General features: G+C 40.3%; 1 protein-coding gene across 1 annotated transcript in view; it reads right to left on the reverse strand.

Annotated features, from left to right (window-relative positions):
- Nucleotides 1-1,975: 1,975 nt before the first annotated feature.
- pcdh19 (protocadherin 19) overlaps nucleotides 1,976-27,118 on the reverse strand; it is a 162,777-nt gene continuing 137,634 nt past the window's right edge. The window contains exon 4 of the mRNA XM_059976524.1: nucleotides 1,976-2,601. Coding sequence (XP_059832507.1) covers nucleotides 2,006-2,601 — 596 coding nt within the window. The 3' untranslated portion in view covers nucleotides 1,976-2,005. The remainder of the gene's footprint in view (nucleotides 2,602-27,118) is intronic.

The raw sequence follows: 27,118 nt of genomic DNA on the forward strand, positions 1-27,118 counted from the left end.
AAACACACAGTAGCAACCAGAGGGATGGTCAGGAGCTGCTCTCCTCTCTGGTTTTTTTTTTGTATGTTTCTGTTACAAGTCTTAAGGAACATATTCCAGAATTAGAGCTGATCAGAGATGGGAATCGCTCTTGCAGAACACCTTAATTAAACACACCAGTGATGTGTGGCCACCCTGAAAAAATGTGATCAAATTTACAAATATTAACACAATGACAGTTGTGAGTTTAACAGTGGGTAGCATTAGAGGAACAAACTGCAGATTGGTTCGGAAGATTTAACAAAGATTTTAACAATAGGCACAAATTGAGGGATGGCTGCTTTTAATTCTATAACCCTATATTTACAGATTTCTTCTTACTGTTTCCACCCCATTCTAACATAAACCTGTGAACTATACACCTCAGATCATAAGTCACTGTTTATATAAAACAATATAATGTAAAAATGCAACCTGATGCTGTTATGTTCAAAAGGCCAATTTTTACCTTTTAACGCAAATTAACTGACTTCCTAAATATGGGCAGATCATTAGAGCTAAGAGTCTGCCCTAGAAAAGTGATCTCAAGTTGTCCCCATGGAAATCACTGATGGACAACAGATTGAATCAATGTTATAATTCATGAAAGAACCACAATTTACTGCTACTTGTATGAATACTTATTCACCATACATGCACATGGAACTAATGTGAGTCAATGGATTGCTGCTGAATGGTAATTATTTGTGGGATAGCACCCTTTCACTGAGTATGAATCAATTCTTTACCAAAAGTAAAATTATATTCAAAAAAAAAGGTAAAATAGAGGTTGAAATTCCCTGCCAGAAGGTATATTATTGATTAGAATCACTTCTGTGATGACAAGATATTGCCATTTTTGGCTAATTTGTTGCACTTAATAAATATTTGAAAGGGTTTTATGGCATTTAAATAACACATGGCTCATCTTGAAAATATCAATTCTACTTCAATAACTATTTCATCAATAACATTCTGTTCCTGCTTTAAATTTATGAAGGATGTTTGGGCTTAAAACTAATACGCTAACACATCCTACATAAACAAACAGAGCTCGGCAAGGTGATGGCACAACAGCATTGTACAGGATGTTTCGCAGGACTTGGGTACAGTCTCTCTGTGAGGGTACCTAATATTAAACATTTTACACTCATTACAATATTGATAGGAAAACCTTATTGATAAAGTGAAAATGCTGTTATTTCTCAGCATTTCCCTTTTATAATTAACATAGCCAACGGCTAGCAGTGATGTACAACTAACTTAATGGAACATCCTGTTCCTGAATTCTGCAGCCAGTTATACGAACATACCTTTCACCGCTAGTTAGAGGGTATCCCTCTAATTAGAAGAGACATCGTTCTGTTACAGAACAGCTAGACTCAAACCTTCGGGTTATATCTCAGGGTTGGGGAGGAATTAGATGTTGTTGGGTGCTCCCGACATTTCCACTGTGCTTATGTGAGGTACACCATGGCCGTCACCCATTTTATGCAGGAAGTCTACAGAGGAGTACCCAATTTAATGAGGATTGTAAAGCACCAACAGAATAATTCCTACCATTGCGGTACTCTTATGGAGCTTGAGCTCCCAATGGTTTAGACACAGACTGAAGCTGGGCAAACTGGAATTCTGATTGCTTTTTTATCTGTAGGTCTGCTTCATTCCTCCCCTTTGCAGCAGCTGGCGCTGCTTTCATCGACTCTGGCCGTCAAGGCCAGTCTTCCAATGCATTGGCGAAAAGCAAATTTGTTCCTGTTTGGCCAAATTTGAACATAGAACTATATGGGAACTCACTACTGAGAATTGCCCCCTCTGTCTTCTATGCCCACAGAACAAAAAATTATTTCCTTATCATAAAATTTAATGTAAGAAAGTACACTTAGGAAAAAGCAGTTAAATACAGCCATACACAAAACCAAAGGAAGGCAAATTACAAACTGTCACGGTGCTAATATTTATCTGTATTGTAGGTGGTACCCACTGATCACAGCACAATGTCCTGTATTCGTTTAACTCCCGTCAAGCTCTTCTCTCGGCAATCATGAACAAGATGGTTGATGTCTTGGACATGCTCTGAGTCTGCCTCCCACGATCCTGGCTCAGACAGATGTGAGGAGGTTTGATTGGCAGGTTGATTGAGGTCATGTGCTACTGGGCAGTGCATCATAGAATATGTGACCGGAGGCCTATTAGAAGAGGGGCTGCTTAAATGCACAGGCGTGCTGGCAGGACTTGAAATGTCAATACCATTGCTTGTTTCCTGACTGCTGGAGACAGAACCATTCAATTTGGGACTGCAGACAGGTAGATCAAATGTCCTCTTTCCTTTCACATCTGCTTTCTCATTTTCCGCCGTGCGATCTCTCGGGTCTTTTCCAAAAGTTGCAAAAGTCCTCTTTGAACAGCCATTCTCATATGGTTCGGACTCCACACTGGTGGCCTCTATGGACAGTGCAATAACATTTCTGCCATGGTCAGGTGACTTGGCACGGCTAGACACTGCAACTCTTGGCATCCAACATCTGTCTGAGTGCCCTAGGATCCGGCATTCTTCCATGCAGGTGAAGCCTTCATTCTGATCTATAGGTGGAGGGGAAAAAAATAAGAAAACATTAGTTACTTGCAAAAAAGGCAGCTCATTGATCTTAGCGTGCGGATGCTGGAACCCTGAACAACTAACCATCTTCTGGAGGAACTCAGTGAGTCGTAGCTTCTTTGGGAGGAAAGGAATTGTCGATGATTTAGATCAAAACCCGGCATCGGGAGTTTGTCATATTTCACCTCCTTTCAGTCCACCAATTGCCTCAGACTCCTGTCTCACTACTGTCCTGTTTTTACTGGCCATCGCACGTCTCCTCCTCTCAGTCCTGATGTAGGGAGACAATTCAAGGTGTTGACAATTCCCTTCCTTTCACAGATGGGGCCTGACCCACTGAGTGGTTTGTTTGGTGCTCCATTTATCTTAGTGTATTGTTCTGGTCAAAGACTTGTTCTCTCTCAATGCTGTTCCTTCTCATTTGTTTTGTGATCTGTGACAGTTCCACTGAGAATACAATGATCCATGTATTGCTTAGTTTTGCATTTTTGCTGACCATGTTTATGTCAAGTGCAGAGCCTTGTGCTGTAAGTGATATCATCATATTCTCCAAGGTCCTTGATTTAATTCTTTAAGATTAGGACCTTTTGGACGATCTGTTGATTTAGCAAGGATCCCCAAGATGGGGAGAATGCACCAGAGTGTGGGATAACAGTCGGTACAGGTCCGCTGATGCACCCGGCTAACTCTTTAGAGAATAACTGGCAGAGACAGGAAGTTGAACAGACTCAAAGTTGCACCTGTGAGCCCTTTGTAAATAACATAGACTCCTATCTTCGTGTGTAAAAGGGTCTAGGAACAGTAACTGACTTTTCATCAGGATTGGCTAAATGTAAAAGATAACTGATATCACATAAAGCTGCTCACAGCTGGAAAGATCTTCAACCTAGTTCAAGGGAATGAGATCAAGCACACCTCCCACTGACACTAATTTAATGATTTGAATTTTAGCATTCACAACACCCAGTTTTTTGCAAGATCTGAACTGGCCTTGTCTTGAATTATTACTTACAATAAATATTATATAACTACAGGGAAATTTCTCAGGCTAGGATTTAACTCCTTCATACATTCCATCTTTGAAGTGCAACAATGCAAAATAAGAAACAATGGGATCCTTTTCTCCAAAGAAGTTGATTACCAACAGAACATACAGTTAATTAGTCAAATAATGGCCATTGTATGCAAAAATTGATAAATAATTTTTAACATAGAATAGACAAGTCCTGCATGCAGCCATATGAACGTACAAATTTGGAATCAGAGTAGGCCACTGAGCCCCCTAAACTTGCTCTATCATTTCAATTTCAACCTTCCATTCCCGTCTACGCTCAATAAATGTTATCAAGGATCTGTCTACTTCAATCTTTAAAGTATTCAAAGACTCAAATTTCATCAGCCTTGGTACTCATCCTGAAGTAAAATGGCAGCAGCTAACAATTATGCAGCATTAGACACCTACCTGATGATTTTATTATATGGGGAAAAACTCATTTCCTTCTTTGACAATGTAAATCGGGGCTGATAGTTGTAACAGCTGAGAACCATCAGTGTAATGAACTGGCATGCTGCTGGTTTGTTCTACTTCTTCCAATTTAAAGAAACACTGGTAATATCTAGCCATTTGACTGGAGACACAAGAAACTTCAGATGCTGAAATCTAGAACAAACAAAAACTGCTGGAGGCACTCAGCAGATCAGAGAGCATCTGTAAAGGGAAAATGACACTCGATGCTTCAGTTTTGAGACACTTCATCTGGACTGAAGGGAAGGTCTCACAGAACTCCTGCATTAGAGAGGAGAAAATATATTCAAAGTGGGCATACCTTGAACAGACTCCACAGTGGATAGGGATTTCATCTGGACTGGTCTAGGTGAAGGGTCACAAACAAAACATCAACTGTTCATTTCCCTCGACAGATTCTGCCTGACAAATTGAGCTCCTCTAGCAGTTTGTTTCTTGCGTTTAACTGAATATACCATTAGAGTGAGTGCTCAAGCACTTTCTAACATCCATCCAGAATTCTTTTTTCAGCATTTATCTGTAGAAGTGTAAGTGCAATTGCCATCTAACTGGTGGCATTGCTGATAGCATTCCACTAATGGAGACATTCTTATAGACTGTGTAGATTGTGTGGAGCCTGCTCCCATAGTGCCTTCAAAAATAACATTACCAAACTGAACTTTCCTGATAAATAACCACAGATTCAGTTTTCCAAGACTGTCATAAGTGATAGCCAGGAAGGTCTTCAGCAATACTCTTCTGTCTGCAATGCTACCTCTGTGGAGGTTGTAATGTTCTCAACTTCCTTGCCCACACCAAAACACCCAAATCATTCCTCACCACATCAGAGAGGCCACCTTTAGGTGATTTCATTTACTTTGATTTCAGTGATGGCAGTCTGGGTACTGGAGCCCTCCAAAACTGTTGGGTTTATAATGAAAACAGGCAGCCAATGACTGAACTGTGTCATAAAGGCACACCTTAATACACTAGATCTTTCCATGAACAGGAAATGAATGGAATTGAATTATTTCTTACGTCCTTCACGTACACGAGGAATAAAAATCTTTACATTATATCTCTGTCAATGTTTGTAATCCCTCATTGTTCAGGTGCTGCATATCATCTGATAAAACGTACCGCTTCCCTGGTTTTTCACATTTGTTTTCACTCCTACCAGAGTACCTGAGCACTGATACAAAGGCCTTGCAAGTATTAGCATCATTGTTAAAAATGCCATTGGCCTAGCAACAATGACATTTCGGAGCCTGGAAGATTCAGTTGGTGTTGTTAGGGCATATTCTGGAGATATGCAATATAGAAAATGTTAATTTCAACAGCAACCAGTGTTCAGATATGAATGTGGATTGCAGATTGAATTTTCACTGCAGCCTTCTTGGAGCTGTAGACTGGGGTCGGATGCAAAGCAAGAAACACCCCATTGAGCTGAGATGTCTGCATATGTAGTTCAGAGACAAACAATCAATCTAATCTAGGGTGTCTGGAGTGTTGGTGTGAATATCTATTATGTGTTTGAAAATTACATGCAACTCAAAGGAAACATTGTCAACCCAAAATATTGAAGTAAACAATGTCATTGTAACCATTGAAACTGTATTGAGTTACTATTGATCTTAAGGATATAAAAATGTGATGTACTTCGAGTTTATGAGCCTCTTCTTCCAGGTGTGTCTCTCGAATGATGCGTGCTTGTTTGGCTGAATAAAGATATCCACCAGCTTCAGCGTCTCTCTGATGACTTTGGCCACAGTCACAAACTGTGTCAAGAATTCAGTCTTGTCTTGTCTATACTGCACCAACCGCCACCACTGGGCTATAAACGTGCAGGAGCAGTGTGTGGTTAAGTGCATAGACAGTAGGCACAGAACACATGGAGGTAAGAGACTCCCTATGAAAGAAATGGTTTTCATAAGAAAGCTGAGATAGTCCCCAAAGCAAGCGAAATACAATCTCCACTTTCCAATTGTTTCCAACAACACAGACACCATTAGGCAAGTGGAGTAGCCCAGGAGACACTTAATAAAACTTGCTGGTTCATAGTTCTCCTGCTTTGATTCTAGGACATCAATAAATGAATCCTTGATCTAAAATGACTTGTCACTGCTCTTTCAGATGGTTTGTTGCTCAATGTGACATTTTTGCACAAATGTGAAATGTATTGGTGTATTACTTGGCTAACTGGGAATTCTCACCCTGGAGGTAATTACTGTGGCCAATTCTTGCTCAGCTCTCCTTTTGGATGATCATTCAAGTGTCCTGCCATTTTGTAGAAGAGAACATCCCCCTGGCCTCCATATCTGATACAAGAATTTCAATATTACATCATTTAAATCTGGGTGCTCTCTCCCCCACCTTTGAAACTTTCTGCTTCTCCCTGGCAGCCAATGTGTCTGTTGCAGCTATCTTGTTGCCATGCCAAGTGTGCCTTTAATAGCTGGTGCTCATCCCCCAACCTGGCACATCAAACTATTAGCAGCTGCAGAAATTCCAGTTCAGTGCATAGTTTGAGAGTGTACACCACACTAATGGACTTTTCAATCAATGATGGTTTCTCACAGGGACCTGAATGAGCATTATCACTATGCACAGCCAGTTCTGGTGCACCTAAACAGAGAGACAAATCCAACTCTAAAACAAATCTTTGAAATGTCATCAGCTCAACGTCTGCAAGGCTCAGTTACATCCGTGGGTTGAATTATTTGAAGTTGTCTCCAGCATTACACCCAGAATTAACCCATTTGCAGCTCTGAAACATTGTTTCAAATAAATTTGATAATCCAGTACATTCAATGTAGTTAAATTAAGTTTTACCATGTAAAATGATCTCAAACTCTTAAACTGTCAGCTCTTGATTAATTTAAACCACATTCTTCTCAGTGAGGAGGCAGCAGCTGAAGGATTGAGAGCATGGGCTGGGTTAAAATTTCAATTTGCAGTTAGCACCTCCCTAATGGCACTGCTCCTCAGCCATCATCCAGCGGGCAGAGGAGGCTATTACACAGGACAAATATCTGAGAGCTTATTTGAGTTGCAATGGGAAAGGTGATTCTGAGTATTGTAAGCCTAATTATCATTCAGAGATTGGTAAGGATAAGGAAGAATTAGAAAGATCAGAAGGGCGAAGAAGGTTGGTGACTTGAAAACTAGGGGCGGTCTGAGTATTGGAAGAGTTTGGATTGGTTGAGGGTTGAATGGGCAGGGACTAGAATGGTGGCTAACAGTCTGGGATTGGGGGATGGGGAACAGTCCATGACTGAAAGGCTGTTGATCAGTGTAGAAACTTGTGGGTGGAGCTTAGGAGGATGATGGTGCCTAATGGCAACTCCTTTGCTTGCATCTTCCAAAACAGCCCTATTTCTATTTTTGATTATCTCTTTTTTTATCCCTTTCAAGGTTCTTTTGAAGACCCTGACCTGGAGTCACACACTGACTTTGGTTCTTTGCGGAAATAGGATCTGATCTTTGGGCCTTACCACTGGCGCTTTTCAATATGCCAAGGATACGGCCTGGAAGACTCACGTGCCTTCAAGGTGCTGGATTTTTGTGGCCCTGGAGGCCGGTGGATTCAAGGCCGGTGCCCCGACTCATGTGTCATGGGAGAAGAAAGATTGCAAGCAGTGAGCTGGCTGCCGGCTGAGTGCCCAGAAACCTGAGTTCTTTGAGCACAGAGCTCAGAAAAAGCAACGCAATATACTTTTAACACCATAAATCAATGAGTTGTTTTGTTGTATCGCCCTCTCGCTGTGACACACCTTTTCCCCTTATTAGGTAGAGCCTGTGGTATGTTGAATTACTGGGAGAACGAGTAGTCTTTGGGGTACTGCAAGCTCGTGTCGTATTGATGCTTTGTACTCAGTGGGGGTGTGGATGTCACTTGAAGAGAAGTGGCAGTCGACAGTTGTTAAGTGAGGAGCTGTTCCGCAGATGGGTGGTGGGGCAGGTAGCCTGAGACCGGAAATTTTGGGATGACTTGATGAAGACTATGGGAGTTGGAGGTAGTGATGTCAGGGGATTGGTATTTGGCGAGGGTGATCACCATCTCTACACAATGCAATCAGTCTTCAACTTTTCATTGAAATTGAATCATGTCACCCATAAAAAGAAACAGCACTCCTTTTGCTACGTAGGCTGCTCTCAATTTGGATTGGTCCCAGTAACCCACTGAGATGAGAAGAATGATTGATGTGGTGGTTCAGTTCTTGATATTCAGTAACAATAATTAAGTAACGATGTAACACTACCACTAAAACAATCCAAAGCCCTTAACATACCCACACATGAAGGAAGTAAGATGAAATATCAATGCACAGTACCACTGTTGATTACAGCTCCTGGAATACTGAGAAATACCAATACACTTGTTCTGATTATGGATCATTGGTCTAAAATGTTACAGTGTTTTGTTCTCAATAGCCGCTGCCTGACCCACTGGGTATTTCTAGCACTTTCATTTTTTCCCTCTTGGTATACTGTGTTCAGTGTCCAACTCTGCAAGCACACGCTAATTACTGTGTGATCATGAGCAACCATTAAACCACGTGGAACAATGTATCCTAATATCACTAAACAATTTTCCCACCAGGAACATAACAACATAAAAACTCCTGTTATTGTATACAGAGACACAATTCCAGAACCAGATTTCAAAATATATCTGCAAACGATGTTAAAAATATGATGAACCACATTAGAGACTCTGGTGAATTCACATGCCATAACAGAACTATTGAGACATCAGGGATGTTATTACGATCTTCTTCACAGAAGTATTTTGCAATGACATATTGATGGATGTCACCATGGTTATTATAAATAAATAGGGTTCTAGTATTCTGCAAGCATTATGAATGATTTTAAATGAATCTCACAAATTAACAAAATATGTGTTTCAATTTGGATTGTTTATGTGACACACTGCACATAAAATCAGTGGTAATTAAAACACCACTACATGAGAGACAGAATAAAGAATGAAGCTGAAGGATTCAGGCCTTTAAGCATTAAAGCAAATCATAAGTTATGGATTGCCACTTAAATCACACGAGAAGTTGCATTTTGAACAAACTTCACTCTCTCTAAATAGGTTCTCACAATCTCAAATAACTTGGTAGTAATATATATTAAATTGATATCCATTACTTAAACACAGGAAAACAAAATACAATCTTGTGGCTGAAAAGAAGTACTCACTGTAAAACAATGTGTTATTAAGTTCCAAAGATCCTATAAATTTCAGAAAGCCATAGGGATCCTCTATACACTAAAAAGTAACTGCTTGCACAAGGAATGTAATTTGATGAAATAAGACTTTATTTAAGTCTGTAAGGAAAACCTTATGCAAAGGTTTAAAATGCTTCGAGATCCACTTGAAACACGACATCAATTTGTAGGAAAAAGTGACTGAATGATGCAAATTAATTGCTTATTCAGCAGCTGTTAGAGACATTCATGGAGGTATACAAAATAATTTAAAAATCACTCTGGGTTTCATAAGATATTTTAAGAAGTGCTAGTATATCTTGGGTAGGCAACAAGTATCACAGGCTGGGATTATCATTTATATCAAAAAAAGTTCTATGTCAGAACAGGCATGGTCTAATGAATAGAAGTGTTAGAGTATTATGCATATGAGAAGATTCTGAGAAACACAATCAAGGTTCATTTGTAATGAACCTTTGTAAGTGTGCAGCTACATTGAAAAAGAGCTATCAAAAGACATAATTACCATGGTAACAAGATGCCTCCACTGTTCAAAGCTCGTTGCTTACATGCAGTATCCACACAATCTGGGAGTGCCATTATTTTCGACTATTAACTGGTCACCCTGGCACCGCCCAATTAATTAAATTTCAAGTCCTTTTAATTGCAGATCGAGCTTTAATGATGTCATTATCTGGCTTCCCTCTCAAGCCAATTGAGTGGCAAGAGAAGCCAGGACTAGAACAAACACAAAAAGTAGATTTTCATCTTTATAAATGCTCCTTGTGTGACCAGGAATACTCCTCTTGGTTCAGCATGCTTTCTCTGCCAACTGTCCTGATTACAGGGATCCTACTGAGCCCTGATCAAACCACATACCTCAAAGGCACAGATAGAGGTCTTGAGTTTTTGCTGGCTACACTCTATTGCTCACTCTCATCCAATGCCGCTTCCACTTTCTGTCATGTGCGTTTCTTTTTTCCATCCACCTATCACCTCCCAGCCTGCGATGCTATTTCCAATCTCCACTCCTCGATCTGCCGATCACTTCCCTTCAGCAGGATCCACCCATCACTCACTAGCTCTTGCTCCATCCCTTTCCTTTACCTCTTTATACCAGCTCACATCCTTCTACCTTTCCAGCCAGATTAAATTAATTCCTAAAACATCGACTGTTTCTTTCCTTCCACATCTGCTGCCTGACTACAGTGTTCTTTCAGCAATTTGTTCGTTGCTCTTATTGACTGATTGACTGAAATACAGTATGGAGTAGGCTCTTTCGGACCTTCGAGCCGTGCCACCCGATTTAATCCCAGTTTAATCACGGGACAATTTACAATGACCAATTAACTTACCAGCCAGTATGTCTTTGGAATGTGGAAGGAAAGAAGTCCATGTGGTCACGGGGAGAACGTACAAACTCCCTACAGGAATTGAACAGGGGTTGCTGGTACAGTAAAACATTGTGCTGACCATTAGAATACCATGCCACCCCAAGCTTACCACTAGGGTCCGAGCAAGCACTTGGTCTTATCAAAATTCAGGCTTTGGCTCCTTATTTGACTAACTTACTATTCGATAAGCTGTTGAGCATTTAAAGGACAAACTTACTCAAGTAATCCTACGCTTGGTGCATGCATGAACACATTGCAAAGAAATATGTGTTAATAATTATCTTTAACAATCCACTCAATTGATTAACATAAGGAAACCTAAAATGCTCTTTGAAGTGGAATATGATATTAACTGATCAGCATAAATGTAATGTTCTTTATCTGAAAAACTTGATAGTCGAGAGCATGGTTATTGCAAAGCCTCAGTTGAAATTCTAGTTTGAATAATGTCCACATCAAACATACAAGTAATTGTAAGACAATTAACAGAATAATTGATTTAATAATAACATCTCATTACAAGTGACCCAGCACCAGGGGAACATGACTCCAGTCACATATGACACATTCGGTTACTGAGCTTTGTCGAGAGACCATCAATCACAATATTGTATTTTTTCTAAAGTATAATAAAAACACTTTTGCTGAAGTGCTTTTGTGAACATAACTAAATCAGGAAAGCTTATTATGCAGTTGATGTACCAATTTTTAATCCTGAGGACTGCCTTTTAGAGAGATGTCGATTGGAGATGAGCTGCCTCCTTTCAGATGGAAGAATACTTAAGACTTGATATGAGATACTACCTGGTTATACTGCGACCATTTCATGTCCTACATGCACTACTGGAGGTGGTCATTAACAGCAGGATTATGCAAAGTACTAAGAGAATAGTCCTCAGACTGTTGAATGCTGCCTGTGCCAAAAGTACGAATTAAGCCTTTGTCACTCCTCAAACACCTGCTCTCAAAGTTTGAGAACAAATTATGAAAAACATTGTAATAAATATATTTACTTTTGTTGTATTTTGAGTGATTCCTCCAACGATTCTTCAGGGTCCATGATTTTTTTTAAATTACATTTTATCTTGGATTCTCATAACCTTTTTGAGCAGATTATAGATACACTTTTTTCCCAAGCAGACACTCCTCGTCTGTGCTGCACTGCAGTCGTTAACATCATTGTCAGTTCTGCACTTTTATTATAATGGTAAATACATTCGGGATCAGTAAATGCCAGCAAAATCAGTAAGCTTATAGTGACGTAGTAAGTAATATATTGGGTCATGGTTCATGAATAATTTGAGATGTAATATGTACCAGACATTGTATACTTCGGTGATAAAGATGACTTTGAGCCCACAGCACTTCAAATACTCCAACACCAAAGGCAAAATTTGTTTACACAGGATAGATCAGGCATAAAATGCTTTGACACAAGGAATAATGGAAATTGATACTGTAAGATTTTTGAACAACACAAAGCACCACTCAAAGTTAGTTTTCAATTGATTTTAAACAAAGCCATCATACATACATGCAGGTAGAATGACCTCCTTCAGTACAGCAAACGTTAGTGCCTTAATATTATTGTGGACTAATTGCCATAATTAACCAACAACTCTATCATTATTGTGCCTTGCCAGAATAGAAGTCCAAATAGAATGTCTGCTGTGTTTTACAGTCTGGCAAATCCTGTATTATAATTCTGAAAATACAGGAGTGAACAGATGTGGAAAAGTGATGACAAACCGCTCCCATTATTACCCGATTCGATGTTTTTCTACACCTATGTGACAGAGACAGAAAGACAATTTATGTGACAGATCAAATTTAGTTTAGGGTTGATTGATCTGTAGCGAATTGAATCTCTCCTGGCAATGGCATTGTACCTTGGGCCTAAAGGACTTGAAGTTGGAAAATATCAAACCACTGTCTGATCCACGTGCTGTGCTCTGCAGTAGAGCAGAAAACCAGTGGGAATTCACAGCTTGTCTTTTCTGCATCATTGTGATTCGCAGAGTTTAGAAATGCCAACAGGTGACAGGAAATTCTGTGGCAGCAGTGGATGGAGAATATCTGCCAGATTCATACACTTTTAACCAAAAGCGACAAGTTCACTATGGAGGTAGGATGGGGAAAGTAGAACATCTCATTCCAGAAGGCCAAATATGCAACTCATGTAAATAAACAACGAGCTCTTTAAAAAGCTCAACCTCCCAACTCAAGTGTATTTTCAGCTAACGGCAGGGGTTAAAACGAGCAGAATGAAGAATGGCCTCTGCTAAGAGAGACAGTACAGCAATCACTTTACCAGGTTTCAATCATTATTAGATAGCAGCAGCTTCTCCTTTCTAACAACTATAATAAAGCCCATCAGTATAATGTATTTAATCAGTCGAGTTCTGAGCACAAGTTCACAACAGCATAGAGCAGTTACAGTCCAGCAATTAGTAATAGATGATGGAACTCATTCAAAACTAGGTAACTGGAGAGGATTAAATGAGTCACTCAATAGCTAGTAAATTCAACAAATGAGATTAAGAAATAGTTTAAATCCCAAACCTCTTTACAATTGAATTAGATATGCACCATATATATACACAAGTGAAAAGCTAATTTACCAGGATGATTAACAACCTGATAAATGCAGAATTATATCCAATACATAAAGAACAAAAAACTGAAATTCAGTGACCTAGAAATTCAAGTGTCAAACAAATGTGTTTATGTAGAATGCAATTGATCTGAAGTTCAAAATCAATTGCAAAACCATCAGCATTGTCATGTGAAATAGAATCACCGGCCTCTATTCAAATGATATCCTCATTGGTGGAAAATGTTAGGCACAGGTGAAAAAACCCCGAATGGCTTCAAGCAAAAAAAAACAAGAGTCAAAGAGAGTTTGGTAAATTGAGCTGCTATTGGACAACCTGCCACTGAAGCCAGCTAAGGACAAGGTGTTTCTGGGGTCAGGGTAAAGCCTTCTTGCTTTAGACTGAGCACAGACCAAGGACTTATTCTATCAATGCTTCCCTTCAATGCACATGTCCTTCACCACAATGCCTGAACTATGGGATGTCCTCTCCTATCTCCTTCAGGAGCATTCTCAATTCTAAATTCAGGAGCACAAGGTGAAGCTTTAGACAATCCGTCCATGGTTACCGCACATAAATCAGCACCTCTTGCACAACACTTGAAATTGTTCATTGCAGTCATACAACTAGAAACCATTCCTTCAGCCCACAGAGTCCAGGCTATCAAGCCTACACAAGTTCCATTTTGCTTCTCCTACATTCCCATAAATACCCCCTATATTCTAACACTCACCTACATAGAAGGGGCAATTTACAAAGGTTAACTTACCCACTAAGCTGCATGTTGATGGGTCATAAGAAACAGGAGCAGAATGAGGCCATTAGGCCCATTGAATCTCCTCCAACATTCCATCATGTCTGATTTATTATCCCTTTCAACCTCATTCTCCTGCCTCCCCCCCCACCCCGTAACCTTTGATGTCCATACTAATTAAGAATCTCTCAACTTCTGCTTTCAATATACCTAAGGGTTTGGCCTCTGCAGCCATCTGTGGCAATTAATTCTATAGATTCAGCAAATTCTGGCTTAAGAAATTCCTCCTCATCTCTGTTCTTAAGGGATGTCCTTGTCTTCCACATCCACTCTATCTAGGCCTTTCAAAATTCAATGTTGCAATGAGAGCCATCCCTTTCTTCTAAACTTCTGTGCAAGTCCAGGCTCAGAGCCATCAACTGCTCCTAAAGACATAGAAAAGTACAGCACAGAAACTGGCCCTTTGGCCTATCTAGTCCCTGCTTTGGAATGACCAAGTCAAAGTTCCAAGTTCAACATTTCCTATAGAAATATTGTGGAAGGGCCTGTGTAAGCAGTTCACATGCAAGAAAGCCCACCAACATCCCAGAGATGAAGCAGCTTTGTAAGGAGGAATGGCCTAAAATTCTTCAAAGCCCATGTGCAAGACTGATCAGCAGTTATCTGAAATGTTTGGTTGAAGTTATTGCCGTACAAGGGAATCACACCAGTTACTGAAATCAAAGGTTCACATACTTCTTCCAACAAATACATGTTATACTGGATCTGTTTTTCAATAAATAAATGAATGAGTTCTTTTGTGTAAATTATTTAAATTGGTTCCTTTTAGCTAGTTTTAGGACGCGTGATGATTTGATCACATTTTAGGTCATACTTATGCAGAAATAAGAGAAAATTCTACAGGATTCACAAACATTCAAGCACCACTGGATATATATAACCGGTCCCTTAGAATACTTCCAATAACTTTCCCAAAAATGATGTCAGACTCACTGGCCTACAGTTTCCTGATTTATGTTTAGACCCATTTTTTGAATAGCAGATAAACATTGGCTATCTTCCAATCCTCTGGTACATCTCCTGTCGCTAAGGATGATTTAAGTATCTCTGCTAGGACCCTGACAATTTCTGTCTCAGGGAACACCTTATCAGGCCCTGGGGATTTATCCACCCTGATTTGTCTGAGGATAGCAAGCACTGCCTCCTCTTCAATCTGTACTTGAAGTTGGTACCACTTGGACTCACTTCTATACTCTGTGTCCGTGTCCAGAGTAAATACAGAAATACAGATGCAGAGTTTAGGAAGAACGATGGCGCCTAATGACTACTCCTTTTGCTTGCATCTTCGTAAACAGCTCTACTTCCACCTTTAATATCATTATTTTTGCTTTTCAGGGTTCTTTTGAAGACCCTGACCTGGGGTTACACGCGGGCTTCGGTTCTTTGCAGGAACGGGGTTCCACAACTGGCCATTATTTGACATGCCAAGGGTTTGGCCCGAGAGTTTCAATTGTGTTCGGAAGCCCAAGATCTCTGGGCTCTGGGGACGGGCAGATCGAGGGTCAATGTCACAGCAGGAGACTTGTGTGTCATTGGGGAGGCTGTAGAATCTTTCGCTATGGGCCCAAAGACCCGCGGCCTTTGTGATCTTCGGACACAGAGCTTGAGAAAAGCAATGACACCAGCAGGTTGTTGCTACGTCTCCTACTCACTGTGAAAATGGGGGACACCTCCCTCTCCCTTGCCAAGGAGAGAGAGAACCTTTGGTTTGTCGAATGTTGGATGAAATGCGAGGCCTTTGGGGTAACTTTGGTCTGTGTCTTTGCTATTGCTTAGCACACGCTTGGACACGGTCATGGTACCGATGCACGTTTTTTTTCTGCTAGTGGGAAGAGGGGGGATTGTTGCCTGCTGCCGCCTACAGGTGGGGAAACATTGGAGTAGACGGTTTAAGTGGTTTTGACCTGGACTAGACTAGGCAGGGAAAGGCCTGTCTCTGCGCTGTACTTCTCTATGGCTCTATGACTCTTACTGCCTTCCTTACAGTGGCTCAACCTGCAAACTAACTTTTAGGGAATCCTGCTGCACCTCTGATTTCTGAACTTGCTCCTTAGAAAATAGTCTACACTTTTATTCATTTTACCAATGTGCATGACTATATGCTTCCTGACACCATATTCCATCTGCCACTTCTTTGCCCAGTCTCCTAATCTGGCCAAATCTTTCTGCAGAGTCCCTGCTTCCTTAACCCTATTTGGCCTTCCACTATTCTTTGTATTCCCTGCAAACATGGTCACAAAGTCATCAATTCCTTCATCCAGATCACTGACATACAACACAAAAAGAAGTGGTACATACACCGACCCCCAAGGGATACCACTGGTTACTGGCAGCCAACCAGAAAAGGCCCCCTTTATTCAGACTCTTTGCCTCCTACCAGTCAGCCAATCTTCTGTCCATGCTAGTATCTTTCCTGTAACACCATGAGCTCTTGTTTAACAGCCTCATGTGTGGCAGCTTGTTAAAGGCCTTTTGAAAATCCAAGCAAACAATATCCACTAATTCCCCTTTGTCTACCCTGCTTCTTATTTCTTCAAAGTATTCCAACAGCTTTGACAGGCAAGATTTTCCCTAACGGAAACCACTCTGACTTAAACCAATTTTTATCATGTGCCTCCACGTACCTTGAAACCTCATCCTTAATAATGGACTCTGCATCTTGCCAACAACTGAAATCAGGTTAACTGGTCTATAATTTCTTGTCTTTTGCCTCCTTCCCTTCTTATGGAGTGGAGCGACATGTGCAAATTTTCAGTCCTCTGAAACCATTCCAGAATCTAGTAATTCCTGAAAGATCACTGCTAGTGCCTCCACAATCTCTTCAGCTGCCTCTTTCAGAACTTTGAGTTATAGTCCATCTTGTCCAGGTGACTTATCTTAGCTTCAGTCCTTACCACTTACTTAAAACCTTCTCCTTAGTAATAGTGACTACACTCACCTCTGCCTCGACACTTTCAAATTTCTGGTTTGCTGCTGATGTCTTCCACAGTGAAGACTGACGTAAAAGCCATCTTGCAGGCAATCTACAAATTCCTCTCTTGGGATCCTGCACAATCTACCTGCATAATAAAATTGCCTATGACCATCGTATCATTACCCATTTGATCTCCCATTGTAATTTGTACCACATCCTGGCTATTATTTGGAGGCCTGTATTTAACTCCCATCAGGGATTTTTTTCTCCTTTGCAGTTTCTTAACTTTACCCATGAGAATTCTACATCTTCTAATTGTATTTCACTTCTTTTTAAGGATCTTGTTTCATTTTTACCAACAGAGCCAGCCCACTCTCTTCAAACCTGCCTGTTTTTTCAATCATGTGGATCCTTGGATGCTAAGCATTCAACTGTGCTCTTGTTTGAGCCATGACTCAGTGCTGTTCACAATGCATACCTGCCAGTTTCTAACTGGGCCACAAGATCACCTGCCTTATTTTGAATACTGCGTGTATTCAAATATAACATCTTCAGTCCTGTATTCATCACCCTTTTCAATTTTGTCTCCATGTTACTAGACATTAAATTCTCATCTCCTTCTGAACTTTTGTCTGATTTATTTATTCTGGAGGATCATAATGACTCCTGCACTCTTTTTCCCTTTTACTTAATTTTCACTTTTCAGAACTGTTGAACCCACCCCTCTGCTATTTAGGTTTAAGTCCCATTCATAGCTCCAGTTATGTGATTTACGAAGACCCTAGTCCCTTCATGCTTTAGTTGGAGCCTACCTTATTGTAACAATTCACTCCTTTCCCTAAACTAGCACCAATGTCACGCAAATTCAAATCCACTTGTCCCACACCAATTTTGATCTATACATTTAACTCTCTGATCTGATTAACCCTGTGCCAATTTGCACATGGCTCAGATAACAACCCAGAGATTAATACCTTTTTAGATTTTAGTTAAGCCCCATCAGCCCTACTGGGGCACAGGCCACCAATATTAGCTCACCAGAGTCAACTGTATGGGCAAATCTTTTACATATCTCCAGGTGTAGCCCATGTTCTTGGTGCTTCCTTCCTCTCCCAGGGATGACGTCTTCAGGGCTCCTGTTGGCGTTTCTATAGCACTACATTTTGTACAGGATAGAGCTGCAAGTCCCATGCTCAACCCTCCTCCTTTCAGAGCTGGACTTGGGACAATACACAGCTGAGTTTATTACCTTTTTGGTTCTGCATTTAAGTTATATTAGCTGCTAAGTTTCCCTCGGCAGAACCTCTTTTCTTGTTCTTCCTATGCTGCTGTCACCCACATGGAGCATATCAACTGGATCTTTCCCCTCCCACTCCTAATTCCACTGCAGATGCCAGATGCCTGGGGGGTAGGCAGACAACACAGCTTTTGGGATTCTCTCCCCTGCGACAGAGAATTGTCTCTATTCCCCTGTTCACACTATCCTCAATTACAACTAAATTTCTTTCGACTTCCCCACCCCACTGAATGGCTCCCTGAACCATGGTGCAACAGTTCATCCTCCCCACAGCCCCCACTCTCATCCTCCCACAGAACGTGGAAGGAAAGCCATATTATCACCAGGAAAATGTGCAAATTTCACACAGATAGGTCAGGGGTGAACCCCGGGTTGTCTGAGCTCTGAAGTATTACCTCTACTGTGCCATGATAGGTGGCTAATCTATACATAATTACAAAGATGGTCTAGAATCTGTGAAACTCACATGGAAGATTTCTTGTATGCTGCACACATAAATACAACCTACCAACCCTCAATACCATTATGAGAAGACTGGATAGACAGCTGGTATCTTTGTCCCTGGGTCCAAATGTCTAATAACTGAAGGCATGCATCTATTGTGAGAGAGGTAAAGTCCAAAAGGAGATTTGCACAGAAAGGTGTTTTTTTTACACAGAGAGTGGTGGGAGCCCAGGGTGGTGGAGGAGGCTGATACAATAGAGGTATTTAAGAGCCTTTTAGACAGGCGCATGAAAACACCGAGAATGGAGGGATATAAACCATGTACAGTCAGAAAAGATTAGGTGTCACTAGTTTAGCAGAATATCATAGGCCGTAGGACCTGTCCTTTGTTGTCCAGTTCTATGTTTTATGTTCTCAGAATCAAACATCAATGGCATTGTATTCGGTATTCCTCTGCATTATACAATCACCAGCTGAATACCAACTTGGAATACGGAAGCTTGGTACTGAATGGTATCCTTAATCTATTATAAGTGGGTCTTTCCATAAGAATGTAAGGGAATGGAATGGCTTTGATGCTGTTTGTGAACTTCTCTAATTTGGTTCCATGGAAGCATGTGGAGCATTATACTTCAATTATGGAATAAAGCAGGTCTGAAATGACCATCCCCTACACCTATAGTACAAATGCTTCTTTTAACCAATGTTAAAAGATGTCTGGATACATTGGAGGCTAGTGCTCAGCTCCATCATGGCACTAGCCTCTGTGGTATCCAGGACATCTTGAAGGAGCAGTGCCTCAAAAAGTCGCATTCATCATTAAGGACCCCTAGCACCCAGGATATGCCCTCTTCTCATTGCTACCATCAGGAAAGCGGTATAGGAGCGAAGTCACACACTCCAATGGTTCAGGAACAGCTTCTTCCACTGTGCCATCTGATTTCTGAATGGACATTGAACCCATAAACAGTACCTCACCACTTTTTAAAATTTCTTTTTTTTGCACTGATGTAACTATTTAATAAGTGTATACTAATTGCAATTCAGTTATTTTTCTCTCTCTATTGTCATGTATTGAACTGTACTGCTGCTGCAAAGTTAACAAATTTCACGATATATGCCAGTGATATTAAACCTGATTCTGATTCTGTTATTCTCGTGGTCTGGGTGAAATTACCAATTCAGTTATGGGTCAATGTTCCAATGAAAAAATTATCCCTTTGAATGTTGAATATTAAGCTGCTTAGCCATCAAACTCTCTCAGTTATTTACCAAGATATTGACTGGTTTACATAGACTTATATCTCCACTGGACCACCGATTGCATTTTGTTTCGAACCCATGCCTAACACAGATCAATCAATTTTGAAAGTTCCAACTCGCCTAAACCCAACCATTTTGGATGAGAGTTTTTTTTCTGATTTCCATCACTTTTTGTATGATAAGCACGTCCGGAAATCAGCATTGAATGACCCAGCTCTAATTGTAATGTCTCTTGTTCTCAATTTTCTCACCAGAGGAAATAATTTCTTTCAATTTGCCTGAAGAAATCTCTTTAATCATTCACAACACTTTGGGCAAGGCTGCTAAAGTCTTGAGTACTTCTCCAAGCATAACATTTAAATGATGTAATATAAATCTCCTCTATTTATTTCACATTGCTCAGAAAATTAAATAATCTACTGTTAAATTCTACCTAACAACAACTTGCAGTTTCTAGTCTCAAGTGTGAAGGACTTCAGAAGTCTAATCATGTTGGCATATAAACAAACACATTTATTTCTCCTTGCTATTGTTTTTTCAGAAGGTTGACGGAGTGATTAAATGAGCTGTGCCAGGAAAGATTTGCAAATTTATCTTTGCCCCCATGGTTGACAGAATTCCCCATTCAATCATAATCTTAGTAAAATGCACAGCAACTTCTTACCAATACGTGCACTTATTATGACGTGGTAATAGTGTTAGAACTATCTGTTGAAACAGCTAAGCATTTAAAATTTTTTTTCATGTGGCCAAAGTTGGACAGCTATAACGTCGCTAAACTAACAATGTTAGTGACTGTCACAAGTTGCTGCAGCAGGCATCTCACATGGCAAGTGATATCATAATGACTTCTTTTTCATTGTCAACATTATTTTAATTGTTTGTCGATAAGATTTCAAATTGGTAATGGCAAGGATTGTAAGCACTTCATTATGATTCTATCAATCCCTTGCAACCAATACACGTCTGATAAAGTTATCAGCTGTGTTTCAGGTAGGTTATGATCCTTTGCATCTTGTCAGTGATGATGCCCTAAGACCAGAATGTGAGAAGAACAAAATAAGTATTGAAGACAAGCTGAGCTGTGGGTTAGGGCAGAGTTGAAAAAGTGATTGCAAATTTTCAAGTGGAAAGTTTCATGAATTATGCATGACATTGAATGGGCAGCCAAAGCCTGATCACTGCTATAAAGTGCTAATGATGTTCCATCATCTTGGTTGCCTCTTTACAATGGGAGAAGGAATGCCGAGAATGTTAGCACGGATGATGGGATTGTATGTTCCACAGTAGCCTGCAATAAATTGTTTTAAGATGATCATTAAAATTACTGCAGAAAGTGCAGTAGAACATCTCAGTTAATAGAAACCAGTTATATAGAATTTATTGGAGTCTCAAATTCGTATTTTGAATGATTCAAATCCTCTTTAGTAAAGGTTGCAGATTATTTTCTTTACATTGATTTACTGAGTTTGTAAAAACAGTGAAATAATTTGAATTGTAATTTTCTGCACATAGAAACTGCAGTTTTGTCAAACTGATGTACTTGCCTGCTCCTTAGGAGCACTGGCATCATTTGTCTGTTTTGCCTCTGGCTCAGCGCTGGCACTCGATACAGACACAAGGATGTTGGTTCAAGTTCCACTCCAGGGACTTGAGCAGAAAATCTAACTTGACTCTCCAGAGTAGTTCAGAGGGAGGCCTTCAATGCTATGTTTGGCAATTAATCGGAACACCCAGTTTCTCCTCTAAGGTGGATACTAAATATCCACAGTGCTAATTCAAAGGTCAGCTGCAGAATTATCGCTGCTGTCAGAGCAAATACTTGTCCCTCATCCAAAACCATTAAAACAGGCTCACTGGTCACTAATGCCCAATCTGCACAAAGCTGCTTTACCCAAACAATGGAGCAGTGGAATTATTAGCTGTTAAGGGCTTTGACACCCTGAATCTTGAGAAGTTGCTATGTAAATGAATACCCTTTTTCCATTCTATGGGAAAGGATTTTCTCAATTTCTATCAATATCAATATTTGCCACTGGTACTCAGATTCTCACAGCTAAGTGTGTCCCAGATTGAACACAGCCATGCAAAATGGTTTATAGCAGCAGAATGGCAGATGCCAGTTGCGACCCATCACAATACAGTCCAGTGGTGGTACAGCACACCGAGGATCTGCCCCTTTGATCCAGTGCCAGCTAATCTGGCATCCCTAGTTCCTTTGAATGGGAATACCTAACCCAAAAGTCAGTTTACAATTGTTCAATTTATGCGATTTACATTATATTGAAGCAATTAGGTATTTATTATTTTGCTCCTTTTAGTCGATAATTTCTCTTTGATTAATTATATAAAACATTATTGGTTTTAAAAAGGCCATTATTAGATAGTTTTTAAAACTCTTTCAAAAACTTACAGATTCTGACAGAAAATGAGGCTCCGCTTAAACTTTGCTAGGCTTCACTGCCTGATTCATACATCTGTTCCAGGTTTGTAGGGTCATGGAGACAGCAGGTTGGTGAGTCTGGCACAGACCTTACTTCACGATTTGGCCCATTAAGCGTGTCTACTTCAGGACTGCAACAAGTTTTGTTCATTTTGCAAAGTGAGCTGCTGTTTCCGGTTTTAAAAATCCCTTGGATACTTCACCCAGCTGTCATTATAATTGTGTGGAGCTTGTCAAGCAGGACAGAGAGATTAACTTCTAATTTTATACCTATGCTGCAGCTCAATTAACAAGTTCACCTAAACAATCATACAAAAATCTCTCAAATATGTAGTATGTCAAACCTATCACCTCAAACTACCTGCTATTTTGATTGGATATAATGGCAAAAAGTATTTTCAAATGGTCAAATTAGAAATAAATCTGACTTCTTCCTCCAGAATAGTAAGTAGACTTTTTCTACTTTTGTATGTATTTGCACCCATCTTTCATAAGAATACGGACATCAGCAAACAGACTGCCTATGTTAAAACTACACTATTCAAATAAATTCTGTTACCTTACTCACAAATTTAATTTGATTCCTTCCCCAGCTGTATAATTTTCAAGAAAGATCCTGGTTTCCACATTTCAAAATTTAACCCCCACCCACCACTCTGTCAGCAGTACTCAGAACAAATACATAACCCTCACAATATCAATGCCACAATCTGCTTCCCATTCCCAACTCAGGAGCTGTTTCTCTCATTTACAACCCCTCCCTCCATTCATTCTACCCTCATGTTGTTTGGACAAAGACTCTGGAACTACTCAGTGTAGAGTAATGTGTGTAAACATTAATTCGGGGATGAGAATTCTTTCAAAGGAAGGGAAGAGCACAAAATTACTGTTTCACAAGAACAATACTCCCTTACTTATGAGATGCAAACATAATAATTCCTTTTCTCTGAAGGTTTTACTCTTTTGAAACAGAAACAGATTATTTCTATGTAAAAGAGGCATGAGATTACTTGCCTTCCTTTTCTTCATGATCCACAGTCCTCTCCTATCTGATTCCCTTTACCTCTTCCACCCATCATATTGTAGCTTCTTACTTCAATTCCCCTCCTCCACCAGCCTCCTGGTTTCACCTATTACCTGCCAGTTTGTTCGCTTCCCCCTCCCCCTACCTTCCTCCTTTCTAGCCCTCAGCCCAAAAAGCTAGAATCAGAATCAGATTTAATATCATGATTACATTTCGTGAAATTTGTTGTTAATCCGGCAGCAGTACGTAACAGTAAAACTGTAAATTTATGGTAAGAGTATATATATTTTGTTAAATTAAATAAGTAGTGTGAAAAGAGAAAAAAAAAGTAGTGAGGTAGTGTTCAGGTCCATTCAGAAATCTGGTAAGACAGGGGATCTTGAATTCATTTCAGGCTCCTGAACCTCCTCCCTGATTGTAGCATTGAGAACATGGTGATAGGTCCAGGGTATGAGGTCCTTAATGATAGATAATGCCTTTATGAGGCATCGCTCCTTGAAGATGTCCTGGATGCTGGGGAGGATAGCACTCAAGATGGAGCTGACTAAATTTATAACTTCCTGCAGCTTACTTTGATCTTGTGCCATGGCCCTCCCCTCCCCCCATACCAGACAGTGATATAGCCAGTCAGAATGCTATCCACGGTACGGTTTATTCACCTCTATAGATATTGCCTGACATTTTGATGTCCTCCAGTATTTTGTGTCTATTTTGCAAGGTTTCCAGCATCTGCAGAATCTCTTATGTTTAAGAGATTGCTATTCCTTAAAGCTTATAGCTACTAAGAGCACTTAAACTTTGCCCATAATATCTCATCAGTCAGAATTGCCCACATGATTGTTTCCTGGTTGCTGTTCTTTCAAGGCTATTGAATAAACTGAAAAGGACTTCACTGGCTGCCCATCAGTCTGAATTGCAATGGTTTACTACTCAGATTGCTGAATAAATTACTGCAGTGTCTTCTTTACGTCCAGCAGGGGTTGGCCCCCTAAGTAGTAGTCAAATAAATGAAAACGCTGAAATCAGTGGTGTTAGAGTAAGCAAGTCCAGTAGGCGGGACAAGGAGGGGCACAACAGGATGGATTATCTAATAGGCTAAACTGCACTCCCATTAAATCAAAAAGCCTCACAGGTAAGGCACATGAACTGAGATCTCAGATCGGCACATGTTACAGCTATTAAGGAAATTGAGAATATAACTGAATCCTTTGCTGTTTGATACATATATTAATGATTTTCGTGAGAATGTGGGTGGCATTAGTAAGCTTGTAGAAATTGGTGGTGCAGTTGACAATTTTGTAAGTGTGAAACAGGACATAGATCAACCATGAGAGTAGGCAAAGGAATGGCAAATGGAACTTTACAGATATGTATGAAGTGATACATCTGGAGACATATACAATGAACGTCAAGATTCTGGAGATCTGTCACGGAATACAGAGACTTTTGAGCACAAGAACGTAGCTCCCTGAACATATGAAGACAGGTAGAACGGTGCTTGCTTTCATTGGCTGAAGCATTGAATGTATGTGTAGGGCAATCATGGTAGTTGTATAAAAAAACCTAGGCTGCACTGTGCATATTTGGCAACAACAAGAAGCCAGGGTGTGCAAAAAAAGATTCAGAGGGATGTTTCCTAGATTGGAGGATGAGAGTTATCAGGAGAGATTGGACAGACTGGATCAGCGATCCCTGGGCAAAGGAGGATGAGTGGTGACATAATGGAGGTGTATTTAATTATAAGTGGTAAAGGTTTTCAGTAAGTATATTTAATGTCAGAGAAATCTATACAATATGCATCCTGAAATTCTTTTTCTTCGCAAAAATCCACGAAAACAGAGGAACGCCCCAAAGAATAAATGACAGTCAAATGTTAGAACCCCAAAGCCCCCCCAATTCCCCCCTCCCACCATAAGCAGCAGCAATGACCCCTCTTCCCCACCAGCAAAAATGTATCGGCACCCCCACTGAACGCTCGAGTGTGCAGCAAAGCATCAATACGACTCACACTTTCAGTACCCCAAAGACTACTCGTTCACCCAGTAATCTGACATACCACATACCACAGGCTCTCTCTCTCCCTAATAAGGGAAAGAGATGCCCCATTTCTCAGCGAGATGGGAGACATATCAAAACAATTTGCTGATTTATGGTCTGTTGGGTCGCTTTTTCCGAGCTCTGTTCCCAAAGAGTGCTGGTCTGTGGGCATACAGCCAGCTCGCTGCTGATGATCTTCTGTCTTCCAAGACACATCAGAGGGCAGCACTACCTTGAATCCGCCCATCTCCAGAGCCATGGAAATCCAGCACCCTGAAGGCGCACTGCTCTTCCAGGCCACATCCTTGGCAGGTAGATTACCACGGTATCTAAGGTAAGCTACCAGGGTAGCATAGCAGTTAGCACAACACAATCACAGCTTGAGGCTTTCCAGAATTTGGAGTTCAATTCTGGCACCCTCCTGTACAGAGTCGGGACCACCTCCTCATGGTATGTCTGGGTTTTCCCCAGGTGCTCCGGTTTCTTCCCACAGTCCAAAGGCGTACTGGGTAAGTAAATTGATCATGTAAATTGTCCTGTGATTCGGTAGGCTTGGGTTAATTGGGTTTGTTGGAATTTGCTAGGGCGACGTGGGTCAAAGAATTGGATGGGCCTACTCCAACCCTTTAGCTCTATCTCTAAATAACCAGTTCTTCGAGTTATGGGTCTTTAAAACTAAAGGGTACAGGTTTAAGGTTTGTAAAAGGAGGTCCAAGTGGGATTAGATGGGTAAATTATTCCAACAAACCATAGCTGGCACCTAGGATAAGCTGTCAGAAAAGATAATGGAAGCATTTAATAAGCATTTTGATAGGTACCATCTTGTAAATTTTGTCTATGATTTATGTTTTTCTTCTGAATGCTGCTTACATGACGCTGCGTGACAGAGTTGTTGCTACAATTATGTTTTTTATTGCACATGTGCACTTGTGCATGACAATAAACTCAACTTTTGACTTTTGAATTTGAAGTTGAAAATTAGTGCAGGCAGATGGGTATCATAAAGTTAGACACAATGGTCAGCCTAGATGTGGAGGGCCAAGGGGCCTACCTCTATCTCCTTGACTCTTGACAAGAAATGTATCCTTGAATGAGGAAACACGTGATTCTCTGATGAATAATTAAGATTGTTTTTGTGCTGAGCGAAAAGGATTTTAATAGTGCTATAATATACCATCACATTACTTCCAAAAATAGTAGGGCCATTTCTGGATCAATACAATAAATTAAAATGCATTTTGGTTGTTCATTCTGAGAACAGTCTAAATTGAGCAATATCCTGTTCATTATGCATTGACAGTAAAACAAAGGACAAATAATTATTCATGCAATGTTCAATGGGAAATTATGAAAGCTTTGAAAATGGAAACATCTGTTAAGTAAAGGACTGACAAATGAAAAACCCTTGTGCTTGATATTGAAACTACAACTTCTATAAGATGTCACATGTTAGATTTAGAACAAAATATTGACACTTTAAAAGTCCTTCGAGAGCTACTGAAGTGCAGCAACACTCAGTTTCGTTACTGGTTAACAAGAGCTAAACCAACAAT

The sequence above is a fragment of the Hypanus sabinus genome, chromosome 8, assembly GCF_030144855.1.
Source record: "Hypanus sabinus isolate sHypSab1 chromosome 8, sHypSab1.hap1, whole genome shotgun sequence".
In the NCBI taxonomy this organism is placed as follows: domain Eukaryota; kingdom Metazoa; phylum Chordata; class Chondrichthyes; order Myliobatiformes; family Dasyatidae; genus Hypanus; species Hypanus sabinus.